Raw genomic sequence first — 16,336 nt, 5'->3', positions numbered from 1 at the left:
TCCCCGAATAGATATCTATGCATATGACCTTATGTAGAGATAAGTGCCAAAATGAAATTATCAGTAATTTTTTTAGATTGTCATTGATCTTACTGAGAAATAAAACCGTCTTACGAACCTGAAGTACCTGTGCAAATACGAGGTAAAGATATCCTTGTATCTAATGACGTTATCAGATGAAGTAGCTGTGATACGATAGCTCATGAGTAGTCCACTAGACACGGGCAGGCAGTATGAAACAGCAGGAATACCAGATGCACTGTGTTTAAACACTCATCTTAATAATACCTTCAACGACTTAATGGTTCATCCTCGTTGTAAATGCTCTATAGCTGGTCACATTTGAATAGCGTTTTTGCGCCATTAACGGCAGTGTCACATCAGTAATTTGCTCTTGCTTTGAGATGGACCCCGCTAACAGACAAAAGCCAAAGGTCATGACCAGACCAAAACAATTCACAGATCTATTGATCGAGAAAATTTCAGATATCTGACTTACCTTTAGCTTTAATTGAAATTCTTTAAAGCGAGTGCCGCTTAGCCAGCTGGCTTTGGCGGACGCTCTATTTGACATTATAGAAAAGAAAAAAAGCTTTGCAACGATAGTTTTAACAGTTGATTACAGTTGGCATGTATCATTTAAATTTCTCTAGGTTCAGGACCGAGTTGCCTTGGGGCGATGGGTCGACACCGCTATCTTTTTGCTTTTTACCGTTAGAACCGTTAGGGACGAGTATAGGGGACGGAAAGCCAGCGAGCAATAAGTACGTGCAAACAGCTGCTGTGCCAATCCTCTTATGACACGCTACCTATATGGGTACAATAGTGTACTGTACCCCCTTAAACTTGCTTATAAACATGTATAATCGAATTATATATATATAGTATAGCGATATTACGGTTCGAGCTTTCTACTGTTATTCAATACGAGAGCACCGGCTTATGATAGATAACAAAATGTTTTTAAATAGCCAAACGTTGTACGCTGATCACTTCGCCCAAAAAACCGCCGTCCTAGTCCAAAACAAGGATGTGACGAACCTGATAAAGAAAAAATTCTCCACAGCCAAAAATCCGTTGGCAACCAACTGAAATGGCATTGAGTTCATGGCTCCGATGAGAAAAGCCAGGTTACCTGTAACAATGTAACTTTATTCGAATACCTCCTTTCAACATGCAGTTGTTCTTGTACGGGTTCTACTTCCATGTGGGTTGACTAATAAACGTCAGATTTGACGTAATTTATCAAATTTGCAGCATATAGGACCTGCTAATTGACTCGACCAAAGTAGAGTAAACCTAAGAATTGTCCGTTAATCTGTAAACGGGTCATTGCTCCGTATTGCTGTTTCATAGAGATAAACATTGAAGTCCGGCTTCCGACCCTTTCTAACGGACTTTGCCACCTAATTATGCTAGGTAATGCATTTATCGGCTTCGTCACTTATTCTGCCTTATTTTAATACTAAACAAAAATAGCCCTCTATACACAAGCAAAGAGCAAGCTTTAAAAACGACTTTTGTAATGAGAAATCACAGCAACGCCCCGATACGCTAACCATTGTCTTCTGGCACTCTGTCAGGCAAAAACCACATTGCCGACAAGAAACTAGAATTGCAGGTGTATCTAACGCTCATCAGATTTAGCCCAACACCGGCGACATAATCAGGTTTGGTCACCGTCACCGATTCTCCAAAACACCGAACAGAATGACAGACAACTTTGCAAGCGCCCACTAAATTTAGCATATAGTAATTTTCACGATTCTGTAAAGTTCCTTTCCCCATGCCGAGCCTGCAATCTACGCACTAGTGGCTCGCAGATGCGCGTTACTTAGAGCTTGACAAAACAGGACACCGACAGCGTTAGGTATTGCATTACGGTAGGGGCAACATATGACTCCAGCACCCCCGTACGATATGCAGGGGAAACTCGAAATATACTGTTAGAGAACGTACGTTATTTTACGGGCTCGCAAATGTTATTTAAAGTTTCCTAGCAAAACAACAGTGAAAATAAGGAAAGTACCAACAACGAAAGCACAACAGAAACAATTGGCCCCTCTACTGTCCAACACGTAAATTTTGTTTTTTAAACTGGCGTCAAACAACGGCAACAAATACGGAGAACAATGGATTTGGTTTTTTTAACAATAGTTTCAGTAGCGACACGCTTCGACACAACGCGCAGTGGAGAGCGCAATGCAAGATGGTAAATTAAAAACGCTCTATATGAACACATACAGAATACGGACGTTTTATCTTTTCGAGACAAAATGCTAAGTTATACAATAACAATAACTAACGAGTGAACTTTTACGTAAGTTCAGCGATCTGTTGGCGCCTACGTTAATAATCGCTAGAGAGGCGAATGCGTTAGTTATTATAGTCCAAGTCTGGCGCGCAACTGTTTTCAAAACACGTTATTATTACGAACGTTTCACAACGATGGCTGAATTTTACTTCTAAGAGCGTCTACATAGACAATGCACCGTATTTTGGTCGAAAAGGGCGCTTTTACCCGACTGACGTTGATCCTGAAGATAATAATCTATGCCTATCTATGACTGGAGAAACTTCTCAGCTTCTATTTATATGTGCTCCTTTGTGTCTGATGGATACAGGCTCAGTAATACTCTTAGACATTATTTTCCTACAAGCGTTGGATCTGTACATATTTTTTTATGCTAGATAGACATCTAATGGAACTACTTTTCCTTGTGAAATAAAAGCTGGGTATTTATACAGCATAATTACGACTTGTAAAATGTATCTCTAATGAACTAAATGCGTAGACTCAGGTCTCTTAGTTCCTTGCGCAGGAAAAATTTCATCTGACTGGGTCAGTCGTTAGCGTTGTCGTTAATATTTGGAACAGAGGGCAGCTGTCCACATGGAATAAGTGTCGGAAAAAAATGTAGACTCAACAGTTATTTTATAGAACTTATCTGTCCTTCTGTTGGTCGGATATTTTAAACTTACACAGAAAACACAGTATAATGCTATGTTAAGCGCTCCACGTCATTAGCTGTAAAGGTAAGCTCAATGTCGATACCCAATTGTCTTCATCATTGGCAAAATGTCAACGAAGCCAGTATGAAAACATTAAGAACATTCGCTACTCTTGTAGCACTCCCTGCCATGACAAATCCAACTGACTGTAAATATCCAGAGCTAGAACAGTTGCACCATACTACCCTTCACAACAAAAACAATAGCATTCGAAGCTAAAAGTTTCACCGTAACTGGCCAGCTAACTGATGAAGTTCCGATAGATGTACTGATGCCGATATCCTCAACGCAATGAACAAGCTATAATAGGTAAATAAAATAAATTTGTCCTATAATAACTACATACAGTGAACACCTCTATGCTATCGGTCAATATGCGACGAGTCAAGATAATCCAGAACGGCCTTGGAAACTTAGATCCAACAAACACTTGGCCTGAATCCTAAATGTGCGATAAAGCAAAGGTTGTTAGACCAACGAAAACGAGTGGGCTCCGATGCCGCTGAAAGGATTACTGACCACTAGACCAAAGTCAAAAGGTTAAAGGGCTGTACGTAATTTTCTTATTCGACCCAAGTGTTCTAACTGAAAAAGTGTTATCTTTGCCGCTTTTGAAATGTATCTAAAAGCGCATAACTACACAGTAAACAGGATGCTTAGATATAACTGGGCGCTTCCGGATTCGATCAGCTCTAGCTTAATCTAACATTCTTACGCATTGATCTGAAGTCGAGATATCGATAGGTCTGGCACAAGACAACCCACAAAAGTGACATCACCCGAAGCCCATGCAGGCATCGAAGAGCACATGGACCTGTTGAGCTCGTTGAAAGCAATAGGCGCAGATTCTGCTTAAGGTCGAATGCCATAATTGCACCTTGAAGGAGATTCAAAACGTAACAACCATATGATTTATAGATAAAGCTAACTGCAAAATGTAAAAACATTAAATATGCTAATAACTCAATAAAATAACACATTTAATATTATTAGCGCTCGCTTGTTTTTCCGTTTAGTTATGTGTGCAAACATACTCTTGTTAGTTCCTTGGTTTTTTTTTTTCATTAATTGCAGAGTTCCATATCTGGGTAAGTTTTAGCCATCTGTCCACTGCTCCTAGCACAGAATTTCGATTGATACCCCAAAAAGAAAGTCACTCCAAGATATACTCTTACAACCTTGTAATTTTGAAATTAGCCGCGTTGAACTCATAGGCTGTTGACATGTAATTTTCAATTCGTAACAACGGTACCAGGATATTAGCAGCCCTCAACGAATTTTCCCGATCATTATTCCAAGTGGAGTTGCGCAAAAACCGTTTCAAGGCCACTGTTTTTAATGTTTCTATGGCTAAGGGAAGGGCCTTAAAATAAAGCTCATAAATAGTAATAACAGCCATTTACCTTTTGCGTGTTTTTTTAGTATAAACATTTTTTCCCGCGCCTCGGCGTAGACCTGAGCAATATGTAGAGACTTGTAAAGAAACGTATTCCACATTTTAGCTTTGCGCTCGATTAATCTCATGAGCCTGAACATATACGTAAAGTGAGGCAAAAGTAATTAATAATATACGAATACAATAGTTAGTCGAAGCTATCCCAATATAACCTCTCTGATCATTTAAAAAAATTACCCATTACATATGTTTAGTACTGAGGGATATCGCCATGGGGTCATGATGTTAGAAGTTATTCGGCAGAGTTTCGTTTCTGATCGAAAACCTACAAAAATGGATATTGCAAGAAGTCTCTCAGGCGCCCTATTCCAGTTAGCGGATTTTGTAGAATTTTGAATCTCTCGTGCATTTTACTGTCCAGTTATTAATGTCATCTCCAGGAACGTATATCTGCGTAAAATGTTCACTAGATTTTGTTACCCATGCGTAATAGGAACAAGAACGTCTATTTGTGTCTCTATCATCAGCTGTCTGGCATGAATCCTCTATCCCTTCAAAGTTCGCATGCTGTGCCCGGCTTGATGAACTAGACAGTTTCCTAGTATAGTACGTTAAGTGTCCAGCTATGAGACGCCCTGGCATACCAGTTCACTTATACAGTCTGAGAACTAATCCCCAATATGGATCAGCCAAGAGTTTCAGCTAAGCATGCTGAAAAAGCAAACCGGAAACTTCAGTAGCTTTACGAAATAGCAATAGATCTGCGACAACTGTGTGTGTATATGCCATTCATTTCAGCTCAATAACATAAACGTCAATCTATATCTATCTATAAACGAGTGTATTAACGAGAAAGTGCAACGCTTCCAAGTAACATTTTCAGTGAAGCGCTCAAGAAAAACATCCTCTGTACGTTACATAGATACGTTTAGTCATTTGCAGTAAATAACGCTAAATTTAAAGTTAAAAAAACTCACACTTAACTTGCATTTTTATACATATGCTGGTCACGCCACAGCGGACGCATTATGCGTGCTAGTTAAGCAAAAATGCAAATTAGGCATAGGTTTTTTTTCTCAAATAAGTCTTTCCTGCGCTTTTTTTATTTGAGAATTAGAAAAAACCGCAGTTTCAAGCAGTTAACAATATGTAGCGTCACTAGACGTACAAGTGCGCACCGTGGATGTTACTACGACACTTCCTGGCAGTCATATTTCCAAATAAAAGACCCTTCTGTGTCGCGGGCAGTACAATCGCGGACTTCTCAAATTATAGGAATTGCTGAGCGTAAGCCCATGCAAAAAAGCTTCAAGCTGAAGTCGCTGTTCATATGCCGACATCACTTCTATGCTAGCATTACGAAAAAATCTCTTTATTGTCAAGCTACAGACTGGAGACCTTATATATATATATCTCTGCAGTCACATGCAGCCTTAGGGTACCTTTGATTGCTCGACTACTCGCTTCCTCCTTTCTCCTTATTAGTTTTTCTGGTTCATCAAAAAAACACGTCGTGCCGTTTGTAAATTGTCCCACAGCAACAAGCCAAGTCGCTGTAGATTAAGGGCAAAACACTAGGCTTGTTTGTCAATCACGGTCAATTGAAATTACGCGGGCTCGATCTAACATCCGGATGGGGAAAGTGTGAAAAAGAAAAGTCTCTCAGGAAAGGGAAAAAATAACCGGAAGAATAAATCTATTAACCTATAGGCGTGGTAGTGATTTTTTGTTTTATAGAAAACTACTTAAGTGAGTTAAATTATAAACAGATCCTGGCATAAGATATTTATGGTGGTAGTTATTGTGTAGTAACAACTCGTTCCTTATCTCATTTACGGCAGATACCGAAATTTATACGCGTAGTATTTGTTACCACAATGTTGAACAAGGATCGAGGTCGAAACTAAAAATATGATTTTATATACATTTTCTCTAGAGGTAAATCGAGCGCCGTAGCGGCGGAGCGGACAGTGGATCGGAATCGCAACGATGGGATTTTCGGCTCGATTCCTAGCAGAGAAAATATTGAGTTCTTAATTTTAGCCATAAAATGTTTGACCAGCATCACTATTAGTAAACTCCCTGTTCGTCATGTACTCAAAGCTGGTTGCCACCGTGCCACATTGCCGCCCATTGCGGATGAATTTGTGCTGAAAGCTCTGAGCTACCATGAAAAAATTGCAGGAAAGCTTTTACAAACGTTCACTTATCCAACAAAAGACCTACAAACGGTCACTTGTAAAAAGTTGTTGCTAACCTTTTGGACATTGCCCACGCAGAGACTTCGGCAGGCCCTGGATAGTCGTACCCATCGCTACCAGAAATACTGAGAGGGTCAAGCAACACCTAAAAAAAAATAACATAGTGACCTTAACCACGTCACTACTCTCGTAAACTAAATTTAATTAATAATAAAATAACAAGTCGACAACATTATAATAATTCTATTACACGGATATATGCGTAACCTTATGAGCAGTATTGGAATATGTTACAGTATCATAACTCGAAACCTGTGTCTAAATGATGAATTATAGACAAATCGAATTTACATACACATAAATGCGTAACCAAAAGAGATGCTCTAAGAATCAACGTTTTGTTTAAAGTATGTTTATATATGCTAGAAAATCTATTCTTATTTTTAATCATTTTTTAGAATTGAAGATATCAGTTCAGTACCTTTACGCTTTTTGAAAGCTTACGTATATTAACGCCAATATACGATTTTTCAGTAAATAAGTATTAAAAATAGCTTCAGCCACAACTTGCGGAAGATAATAGAGATATATAAGCTAACATTTGCTCAGTATAATGAATGAGAATAATTATCGCCAAGGAAGAAGGACTGTACGGCAAAGACTCATGTCCTAAAACCTAACCCGAGGCGCTTGCCACGATTCACTAACCTCCTAGTATATACGATTTACAGTCACCCATCTAGTTGTTGTAGATTTATACGAAATAGTGATAAACTACTGATGATAAAAAGAAAAATTAGCTATTCAATAGAAATTGAGAAAGGATGCTTCTCTTGTAACAAAAAGCTTAGTTCGCAAACACTTAGTTCCGATCTACCCTGAACCTTCTAGGCAAAGTGGATCAAAGCGGGCAGAAACTGCAACAATGTTCCCTTTACACAACTCTAGTCGTTATCCAAGATTCTGATATAAAGACCCATTCGTATTCTTGCTAATTATGATCAATAACTATAATGGTCTGGAATAAGTTTCGATCGTGGCTTAGTTGCAGTACGGTTTTCCTTCAAAAACAACAAACCTATACAATAACGAGTACGATATATCTACTTACGGTGTCCTGATTCATTTATCCTTAAAAGCACAGTGATTTACAATCACAAGACAAATCAGCGTAGCAACAGTTTACTTTTAGCTTCTTTTGGAAAACGAACCTGCGCCACTAATAATGGTCATCTCTATTTAGCTATTGTACAACAGATATTCGACGAAATGCGCAATATACTATAATGTACAAAGTACGATATCTGAGTTGAGACTAATCACGGAGGCCTGTTTGTCGTAATGGGCAGGTGTTCATTTAGCATTACTGCCACTGGAAGGAAGCCTATTTTTTTCCTATTCTTCAAACACAGCAACAACAACAACAACAACAAACGCATCATTCTTTTCAGAAATCTAGCAATTCAGTGTCTTCGCGCGCTGGACAAGCCTCTACCAAGATGAAGAACTTTCTTTTTGGCCATATATAATCGGCTATATATATTATTGCTAGCTGCACACGGCTGCGAAAAAATCCAAGCAAGATCTCCATCAAACACTCATCAGATTCAAATACTCATCAGGAGGCCATGTTTGACACACGTGCATCTTCGACGCAGAAACTAGGGGCCGTTTAAAGGAAAATACTAACTGTCAATTGGTCATTCAAATGAGCTCAAGGAATCGGTATTTTTGAGATTATTTGCGTTTCTTTTTCAATTTTTTGCCCTCTAAGGACTTTTGACCTGCGGTCAGTTGAAAATTCAATTCCCTCTAGAATTTTTTTTGTATAGCGATAGTTTAGCGTATAGGATAGTTTAGGACACCTACTAAAAATACCGTTTGGTTTGTACTAAAATTATCTACGGAATAAAAAAGAATATTTTGAAATAAACGAGTGAGTTTTTGGGACTCTAGTTAAAGGTGCAATCGCGCTACATGCCAGTTTCGGCGTTTATAGCAGATATTCGTTGAATGTCTGTTTTTATTTAGATACAGTTTTACTACAAACGAATCCCAATTTAGGTGGTTCAAAGCACTTAATTTTTTTTCAAGTTCGGTCCAAAAAGATCCAGCAAATTCAACTTCACCAAATGTTTAACAATGCAATTTTTTGAAAATTAAATTTTTACTGTTAAGAAGCAAAGTTAGGTGACTAATCCCTTGCCACTATGCTATCGCACATAACAGCAGTGTCCTTGCTTTACGGCCTAACATTTCGATCAACACAGCAACGCGAAGGTCAAAAAGAGAACTTACACGACGCAAAATTGCTGAGTATCAAGTTGTAGGGGAGTATCAAGCGATTCACAGCCAAGAACGTCGATTCGCACACCCAAACTGTCGGCTAAGGGTTGCAGCATTCGAAATACGTCGGTAGCACTGCATTTCGATGGTGCACAGACGCCCATACGTAGCTCGAATTCTTGATGAACCTTGTAGTAGGTGAGAAGAACCTCTTTGTAGACCTATACACACAAAATAGGAGACAGGATTAGCAGCGTTATGGCATACGGTAGCTGTAAATTGCGCACGTAGACGTCCTCTATCCTGTGTTTTTACGAGCCAAAACGTGGCTAGAGTGAACCGCTAGTATCACTTGTCAACCCAGAAAATCAATGTTGCAAGTAAATAACTAAATTACGCTAGTTCCGTTGAGGACTTCTTGTAGTTTATGAGCAGAGTTCGTAGATAGCGGCGGGAAAGCGGGAGGCCGGATGGCGATGTTGCAGTGTTGACCACGGAAATCGATGGGTCCATCAGCTTCGTACGAAGTCACCGCTAGACATTGATCATAGTCACCATAATCGCTCATCGTTACGTCCATGATACCCGCAGCAGGACGACCGATAGAGTCCAAGACTGTACGTAGTATAAGTGCAAAAAACACCAATAGATAATACTAAGTAGATGCAGAATAATTATTCCACTAACAAAACGGTAGAGCAGAGTAATACGTCAGTTGACAATGGCCCTTAGCCCAATAATTATAAACCCATTAATGGACCTAACCCCTGCGAATTCAAAAAAAAACGTAACAAGTATCATAAGAAATGTTTTGCTCGCCTATGATTTTATAGTAATAAAGCGTAATAAAAATGTATGCTTCTAAATTAATACTAAATAGTAGCAGAGTACCGGCCCTGTAATGGTGTGCTACACAGGGGCTGCCCGTTCACTAAAAAGGCTGGATGGCAATCGTAGCTTCTGAGATTATTCCAACTAAAAATTTCGCGATTACCATATTTAACAAATAAAGAAGGACTGCATATATATATATATATATATATAGAAGGTATATACCGCATTTTTTCGTTCAGTCAGAATGCCTTGGAATGAGCATAAAATAATGGTTCAGTAATATGTAAATGCGTTGCGACCGCACCAAATAGCATATAGTAGCTTTATCAAACAGTACATTATAATAGTACTATACTATATAAAGTCACTGTTCATATGGTCCGCACTCGGTTTACAACACACAACATTATATCTTGCAGCTAACTCAATGTTCAGTCTCAATGATGAACAATAGACATCTCTAATCTACCTAAGAGCTTTTTTCTTGAAAAAAAAATCATTTAAGCTTCTTCTAAATTGCGCGAGTAGCAGATTACTCTTATCTTTTCACGGAAAAGCACTACCAATGATAATAGCCGTATTTCGAGCAATTCTAATTCAGTATTACACAAATCAGGTCCGATGACAGGGCATCCACACCAGGACATCAGGAGTTTTTATTATTAGAAATTACGGCAAATTTAAGGGTTTTGTCAGGTCGGAGGAGGAGAAGGTGATTCCATTGCGCTGGTTGCGCTAGTGTCTACCTCTAATGTAGGTAACCCAAACAGCGTTACTGACAACGGAGCGACTGGCTCCACGATGGGCCATAACATTTCATCCATAGCCGTGTTTGGTACAGCGATAAGTATTTGAAACTTGGACGTGGACTCTGGCGCTTCCGCAGTCATTTCTGGGTCAACGAGGGGTATTCTTGGCTCCAAAATATACAGATACGGAGGTTCGACTCTTAGCAGTCGAGGATCTACCAGGGGCTCTTGTTGATCTATGATGGAAATCGTTTGCGGCTCAGAAAATTGCGGTCGGATATCGGACGGCCTTGAAGTTGTTGGAACCATTTCTGTTTCGACAGTGGGCAACATAATCTCAATGTAGTGCCCTTCTACCTCAATGCTGGGCGCCTCCGTCTCAACAACAGGCATGTCGGGCCTATTAATAGAAACGTTGGGGTTATTAAGAGACGTCTCTGATAGGCCACAGTTGCTTGCTATACTATGGAACGATCGTGCTTTATTACTGGCTCAACGCGGCACCACTGGTATCGGTGACGCTGTTTATGGTTTATAGGACAGGATGAAAAACGCTATGATTCGACGAACTAATGCATATGGACCCGACCGTTTCATTGCGTGGTGAACTTCTTAGCCCTGAAGCCGTTCAGTACCAAAGTCGGTCATCTCAATCAGATTGCTCTTATCAACCAGTTGATTTTCTCAAACCGTTTTTCCTATTCTTGTATCTGCGACTCCTGCATTGGAAAAAGTCTATTATATATGTATAAATGTACAGTAGTAACATCAATGCGAAGACCGACCACAGCTGTGCTATACCTATTTCGCTGCGATCGCTAACGCAATTCTCATCCACTAGGATAAGATGGCCAACATTCAAGGGCGAACTTCTCAAAAATTAGAGGGAACGCCGATTGCCCGACTGATAAGGTCATCTCATCCATGTCATGACAAGCGATGGTGATTAGTACTAATGATGATAATTAGCATTGTTACATTACTTCATGAAGCATTACTGAAGCATTTGAAGCATTACTTCATTTAGTGGGCAAAGCTTCAAAGAATGTGCCGAAAGGAAGACCTCGGCTTGTTACGCCCGATATAATGCAGTGTACGCGGGATCGTACTGAGTAAATGCTTAAAATAGATCAATTATACTCAAGAGGTTCCTATAGTGTCTTAAGGCTTTCCACCGCGCTTCAAAAGGGGGAGAAAAACATTAAAGATCTAGCTAACTAAGTCCCATTTTTCGATTTACAACTACAACTACAAACTACGAGTAAAAACTAGCTTGAGGGCATTTACGCCAGCAATACCCCTCGTAGGCAACCACGTTATTGAACTATAAGAGAAAATCAGCGTGACTGCTGTGTCCTTTAATGTATTATTACGCTTCAAGTCAGATGATAGGAAAAAAACCCCCGATCCACTCGAGCCATGCACCTGAATATGGCGAATAGCTACGAAACTTGACTACTAATTTATCGTGCGAGAGGAAGTTGATTAACACGGAATTGTCACTAATAGAAATGAATAGAGAAACATTCGTACTATACATTTGTCGTGCTCCTACAAAGGATCCATATCCTAAATACAACGGAAGACAAAACAAATTGCCATTCGTATAATTCCTAGTCCGCAGTTCGTCCTTACCGAATCATGACGGAGCAGAGTCTTAAAAATGATTTTAGACCTATATCTGTTTTTTTTTCGCTATACCAACGAAAAAAAAAAGCTTGATGGAACGCAAAAGATCAGGCCTAGGCGTAGGCGAGCAAACAACAAAGGCCAGTTTCGTGCAGAAGATTGTCGTTAGCTTCTACAATAGTGTCATCATTTCGATGCGGGTAGTAGAATTAGGGTCTTCATTGCGTCGCATGCGTCTTAGCAGTCAGGTATGATACTGTACGAGTTATTGTAATTGCAGTCTTCACGGCTTACCAAGTGTTAATTGTTTATAGCGAGCCACTCCGGCAATTTTAAATGCCAGCTTATATAGTTTCGAACAAAAGAGGAGCATTATTAAAAAAAGAGCTTTTTTTGTATGTATTTGCTACACTAAGAAGACCAATTAGCCTACAGAGACTAGTTACCCAACTGAATCGCTATTTTTTGCAGTAAGTATCATGTGCTCTAGCGACAAAATATGTTTAAGGAACAACTATATATAGGAACCTAATGCAATTTAACGTGTAAAATTACCTATTTTAAACCCTATATAAACTTTATTTACTGAAGAGAGGTATCTGCATGCATACAGTAACTAAAAATGTCTACAGTAACCCTTCACATGTCCCACCTTTTCGGATTCAGCGCCTTGCCATATTTCTTATACCTAGGAGGTATAGTAGGACATTTGTTTCATTGTGGACCTAAAGCATTTGAAATGTAAATCGCTCAGACAGATCAACAAGCTGCGCGGAGGCACAGGCCATTCGAGGAGACCAAGATACAAGACAGGGTTAACGCTACTACGTTGAGGGAACCTTTACGCCATGACATAGCGCCAACCATGGTTATTCGTGCTCAGAACTTTTATTGAAAGGATGAAGGTTTTAATGATCAGTGAGTTCAATTTTAAAAAATATGAAATTTCGCGCCGCTCAATTTATGCAGCTCTGTGCCCGTCTTAAGGCTCGAAACTGTTCCATTTATTCGGTGATATATGATATAATAGCACACATTTTCACCAAAGCAGAAGAGTTGTGATTGGTTGCGCTTTATGCAGTCGTACCTTTTTGCGCATTTCCTTTTTTTTTTCATCATTCTATCAGAACTCGTTAACGATGCAATGACTAAGCGACATATTAACGTCGCGTATTTTCCACAGTTTTTCCTTGCATTTGTGAGCCGTAACGATTGCGTCTGTTAGAGAAACGTCACGTTCTCTTTTCGTCACTGACGTTGTCTGCGATACGTCGTCAGAGCTAGATATTAGTGGGTAATTTTAAGGACGATACGTCGACTTCGTTCGTTTATGTTGGTCCCTGTACACATGCTTGATATATGTTCGTATCAGAGTTCGAACGCCTCAAGGCGTAAAAAAGGCCTGATGCCCCGTTACTCGTACGAACGCGTCATATGGAGTGACACACAGCTTTACATACACAACTAGCCAATGGCTGGAGAAAATCGCTAACATTTGTAGTAAACGTTACACTTCGCTTCTAACACCTCATGCGATACTCGAGAAAATAATGCATTATCGCAAAAAAAAGGCCGCCATTGTTTTTTTTTTTGCTTATACCTTTGAAAAACATAACAGCTTGCAGTTTCTGTTTGGAACTATTCCAAAAACTATGTACGTCTATAAGTTTGGCTGGATAGAACGAACATATTATACTAGAGACGTGCTTCTCTATGTGCTTTATCAGCGTGCTTGAGCGTATCTATCAACTAAGAAAGTTAGCTGTTGGTAAATTTAGGCGTGGGCAACATCAGACAATAATACTTTTATGTTGCGCCGCTTTGCGCGTATGTACGAATTAAAATACAAAAAAAAAACGAGAGTTTTTTTTTGTATTTTAATTTTAATTTTTTTAATTTTAAATTTCTCATCAAACGATATACAAAGTAAAGCACTAAGGAGCAAAATGTAACATCAAGATAAAAGAAATTTATTATCAATAGAACTACTCAATTATATCATGTTAAAAAAGTAACGCGATTCAATAAATTTTGTATTGCGAACGTAAGGAATAACAAGCAGATTGTCCCACGTGTAGCGCCATCACATGACTCGTCGTACCTAAACCCTAATGTGTTAGGATTTAAAAATTATAAGCTAATTAAAAAACAGACGAAAAATGCCAGTATTGGTAATGCATAATGTTTTTTTTCGTTTGTAGTGAACAGCTTCCTTTTTTGAGTTACTGTTATAAACCTGAGAGCTTTTCACTTGAAAAATTTCGTTTCTACATTCAGAAATAACCCTTTCGGTAAATATAAATCCTTTGCGTAAACCCTTACGTATTATTCATTATCTACTATTTTTTGACATACGCCAAATGATAAACGAGAAACTCTTCCCGATTACTCAACACAAGATTACCAGACCTGACGAATCCGATTCTGGTAAACTAACTAAGCTTTATATTAGACTGGGAAGAACAGCCTTTCCCCTTATGACGAGGCCGGCTTGATTTTTCAGGTTACCAGTCTGCTCACAAAGAAAAGCACGGCGATACAGTCACCTCTGCTTCCTTTTTCTATTACAAGTCAACGCTTGCTTGTTCCGTTCTGTAAAACGTTAAAAACGTTTAAATCCTCACGCTACCGCTTTACGGTTCTGTCAGCTTGACAAGGCCGGTTTGATTTCAAAATTAGAGAAGCTTTAGGAAAATACTATTTTGTTCACTAAATAATACCAGTTACGATGAATAATTGCTATGGCTTCAATGTAATGACTTCATTGAACCGTTTTTTCAGTTTAAACCCCCTTAAACAACTATCATACTTTATTTGCATAACGAAAGCACTCCCGTTAACACGCTTATAAATGTCTCTTTAAGCTACGTAGTTGGTCTGCTGACAGGATCTACAGGCACAGAGTTAAGTCTAACAATCTTTGAATGCACCTGCTTAACGACATACACTGATCGCTGATTTTACTAACACTGTTGTTGTTGCTGTTTGATCTTTGAAAGTTTAGCTGATTAGTAGCTCGCGGTAGGAGAAGTGCATTATTACTCAGTAAATTATATATTCATAAAGCAGCTTTTACACCGATCTCTGCAAGACGCCTTAAAAAAATCACTAGACCATATCAAATCGATGAACAAGCACACTTACGTTGAAAGGCCCAGGTGTCTAACGTCTTTAGACCACGTACCACTCTCAAAAGGCTTCTTATGCAATCCACCTGGAGATCAGTATTAGCTACCTCTAGCACATACGGTAAAAACTGCCTAAGTAGATGATCTACGTGTATCTGAAGGGCTGCATCATATTTAGCCCATAGCTCGGCGATGTTGGCCGTAATCTCTTCGTGGAGTTCATCATCACTTTTGTCCATTGGGTTCGGAACATGATTTTTCAAAATTTTGTGTATAAGAGCCACTTTATGCTGCAGAGCTTCGATGTTCGCGTCCATTGCTTGCAAGCCACTAATCAATCCCATCCAGAGAACAAAGGTGCCTGCTAGCGATATAAACCAGCGCATTATGTTGTTCTTTTCTGTGTTTTGTCTCTAAAACCTGGCGCAGAAATTCTCAGCTTGAGTTTAAGCAGGACTGAACGATAACGACTTCGTTCCAAGATCAACGGTTGTATACTGAAAAGTAGTTTCAACAGAATCTTGCATAAATTTTCATTTAGTTGTAATACAGCTCACATATAGACGGCGCGCCGCGCATAGTTCAAAATTTAACAACAATACGCGCCAAGACGTATCAACGCCGCCAAACCCCACGCGTAACAAAAAATACTATCCGCTTCCTCTAGTCGTCTACGATAATACACAGCGGCAGAAATGGTGATCATTAAGGAAGACAACGGACAAGGGTCCCGGATACAATTATCGCAGAGATAGTCAAAGGCCAGTTTACTGCCTGCTTCGGTGGAGCGCAGTTACTCTTTGCCTCACCGTTTGGTTCTGCCATACCAGACTCAGTCGCCTTTCGTTGGGTAATGGCCCCGCAACGGAAAGGAGGCTAGCGCAAACTACCGCCGCCGCCGACAGTTGACGGAACTCTATGGTGACAAAATGAAAATTACGAAATCAACAAAGGACAAACGAAGAAGTTGCTATTCTAATAGTTTAAATTAAAAGCTAACTTCACAAGTGAGCAAGATGGATTCCATTTATATGTTTTAGGATGACCTGTTTATTAAAGCGGTTTAAGGCAAAGACTGAGCTTATATTACCTATCTTATAC

General features: G+C 39.3%; 1 protein-coding gene and 1 long non-coding RNA gene across 6 annotated transcripts in view; one reads left to right on the top strand and one right to left on the bottom strand.

The window, feature by feature from the left end:
* The window catches only part of LOC111274002 (nose resistant to fluoxetine protein 6), a 24,760-nt gene that overhangs the window by 6,494 nt on the left and 1,930 nt on the right, over positions 1 to 16,336 (bottom strand). For 2 of the 5 annotated variants that reach the window (XM_022856081.2, XM_022856084.2), the window contains exons 1-7: positions 15,252 to 15,666; positions 9,293 to 9,510; positions 8,908 to 9,116; positions 6,666 to 6,754; positions 3,728 to 3,889; positions 1,042 to 1,135; positions 119 to 214 (exon numbers count right to left, since the gene is read on the bottom strand). In XM_022856081.2, the coding sequence (XP_022711816.1) occupies positions 119 to 214; positions 1,042 to 1,135; positions 3,728 to 3,889; positions 6,666 to 6,754; positions 8,908 to 9,116; positions 9,293 to 9,510; positions 15,252 to 15,621 (1,238 nt within the window). In that variant the 5' untranslated portion in view covers positions 15,622 to 15,666. Of the gene's footprint in view, positions 1 to 118; positions 215 to 1,041; positions 1,136 to 3,727; positions 3,890 to 6,665; positions 6,755 to 8,907; positions 9,117 to 9,292; positions 9,511 to 15,251; positions 15,667 to 16,336 lie in introns of those variants that run through there. The other 3 variants (XM_022856082.2, XM_086967489.1, XM_022856083.2) reach the window with 3 other exon arrangements.
* On the top strand, positions 12,193 to 15,748 carry LOC147753768 (uncharacterized). The gene is made up of 3 exons (XR_015310178.1): positions 12,193 to 12,355; positions 12,862 to 13,025; positions 15,665 to 15,748. It is a non-coding gene; the product is annotated as an uncharacterized LOC147753768 (long non-coding RNA).

This window comes from Varroa jacobsoni, unplaced genomic scaffold (genome assembly GCF_002532875.2).
Source record: "Varroa jacobsoni isolate VJ856 unplaced genomic scaffold, vjacob_1.0 scaffold_242, whole genome shotgun sequence".
Taxonomy (NCBI): Eukaryota; Metazoa; Arthropoda; class Arachnida; order Mesostigmata; family Varroidae; genus Varroa; species Varroa jacobsoni.
The sequence above is the reverse complement of the archived record's forward strand: the minus strand, read 5'-3'. Positions and strand labels throughout refer to the sequence as shown.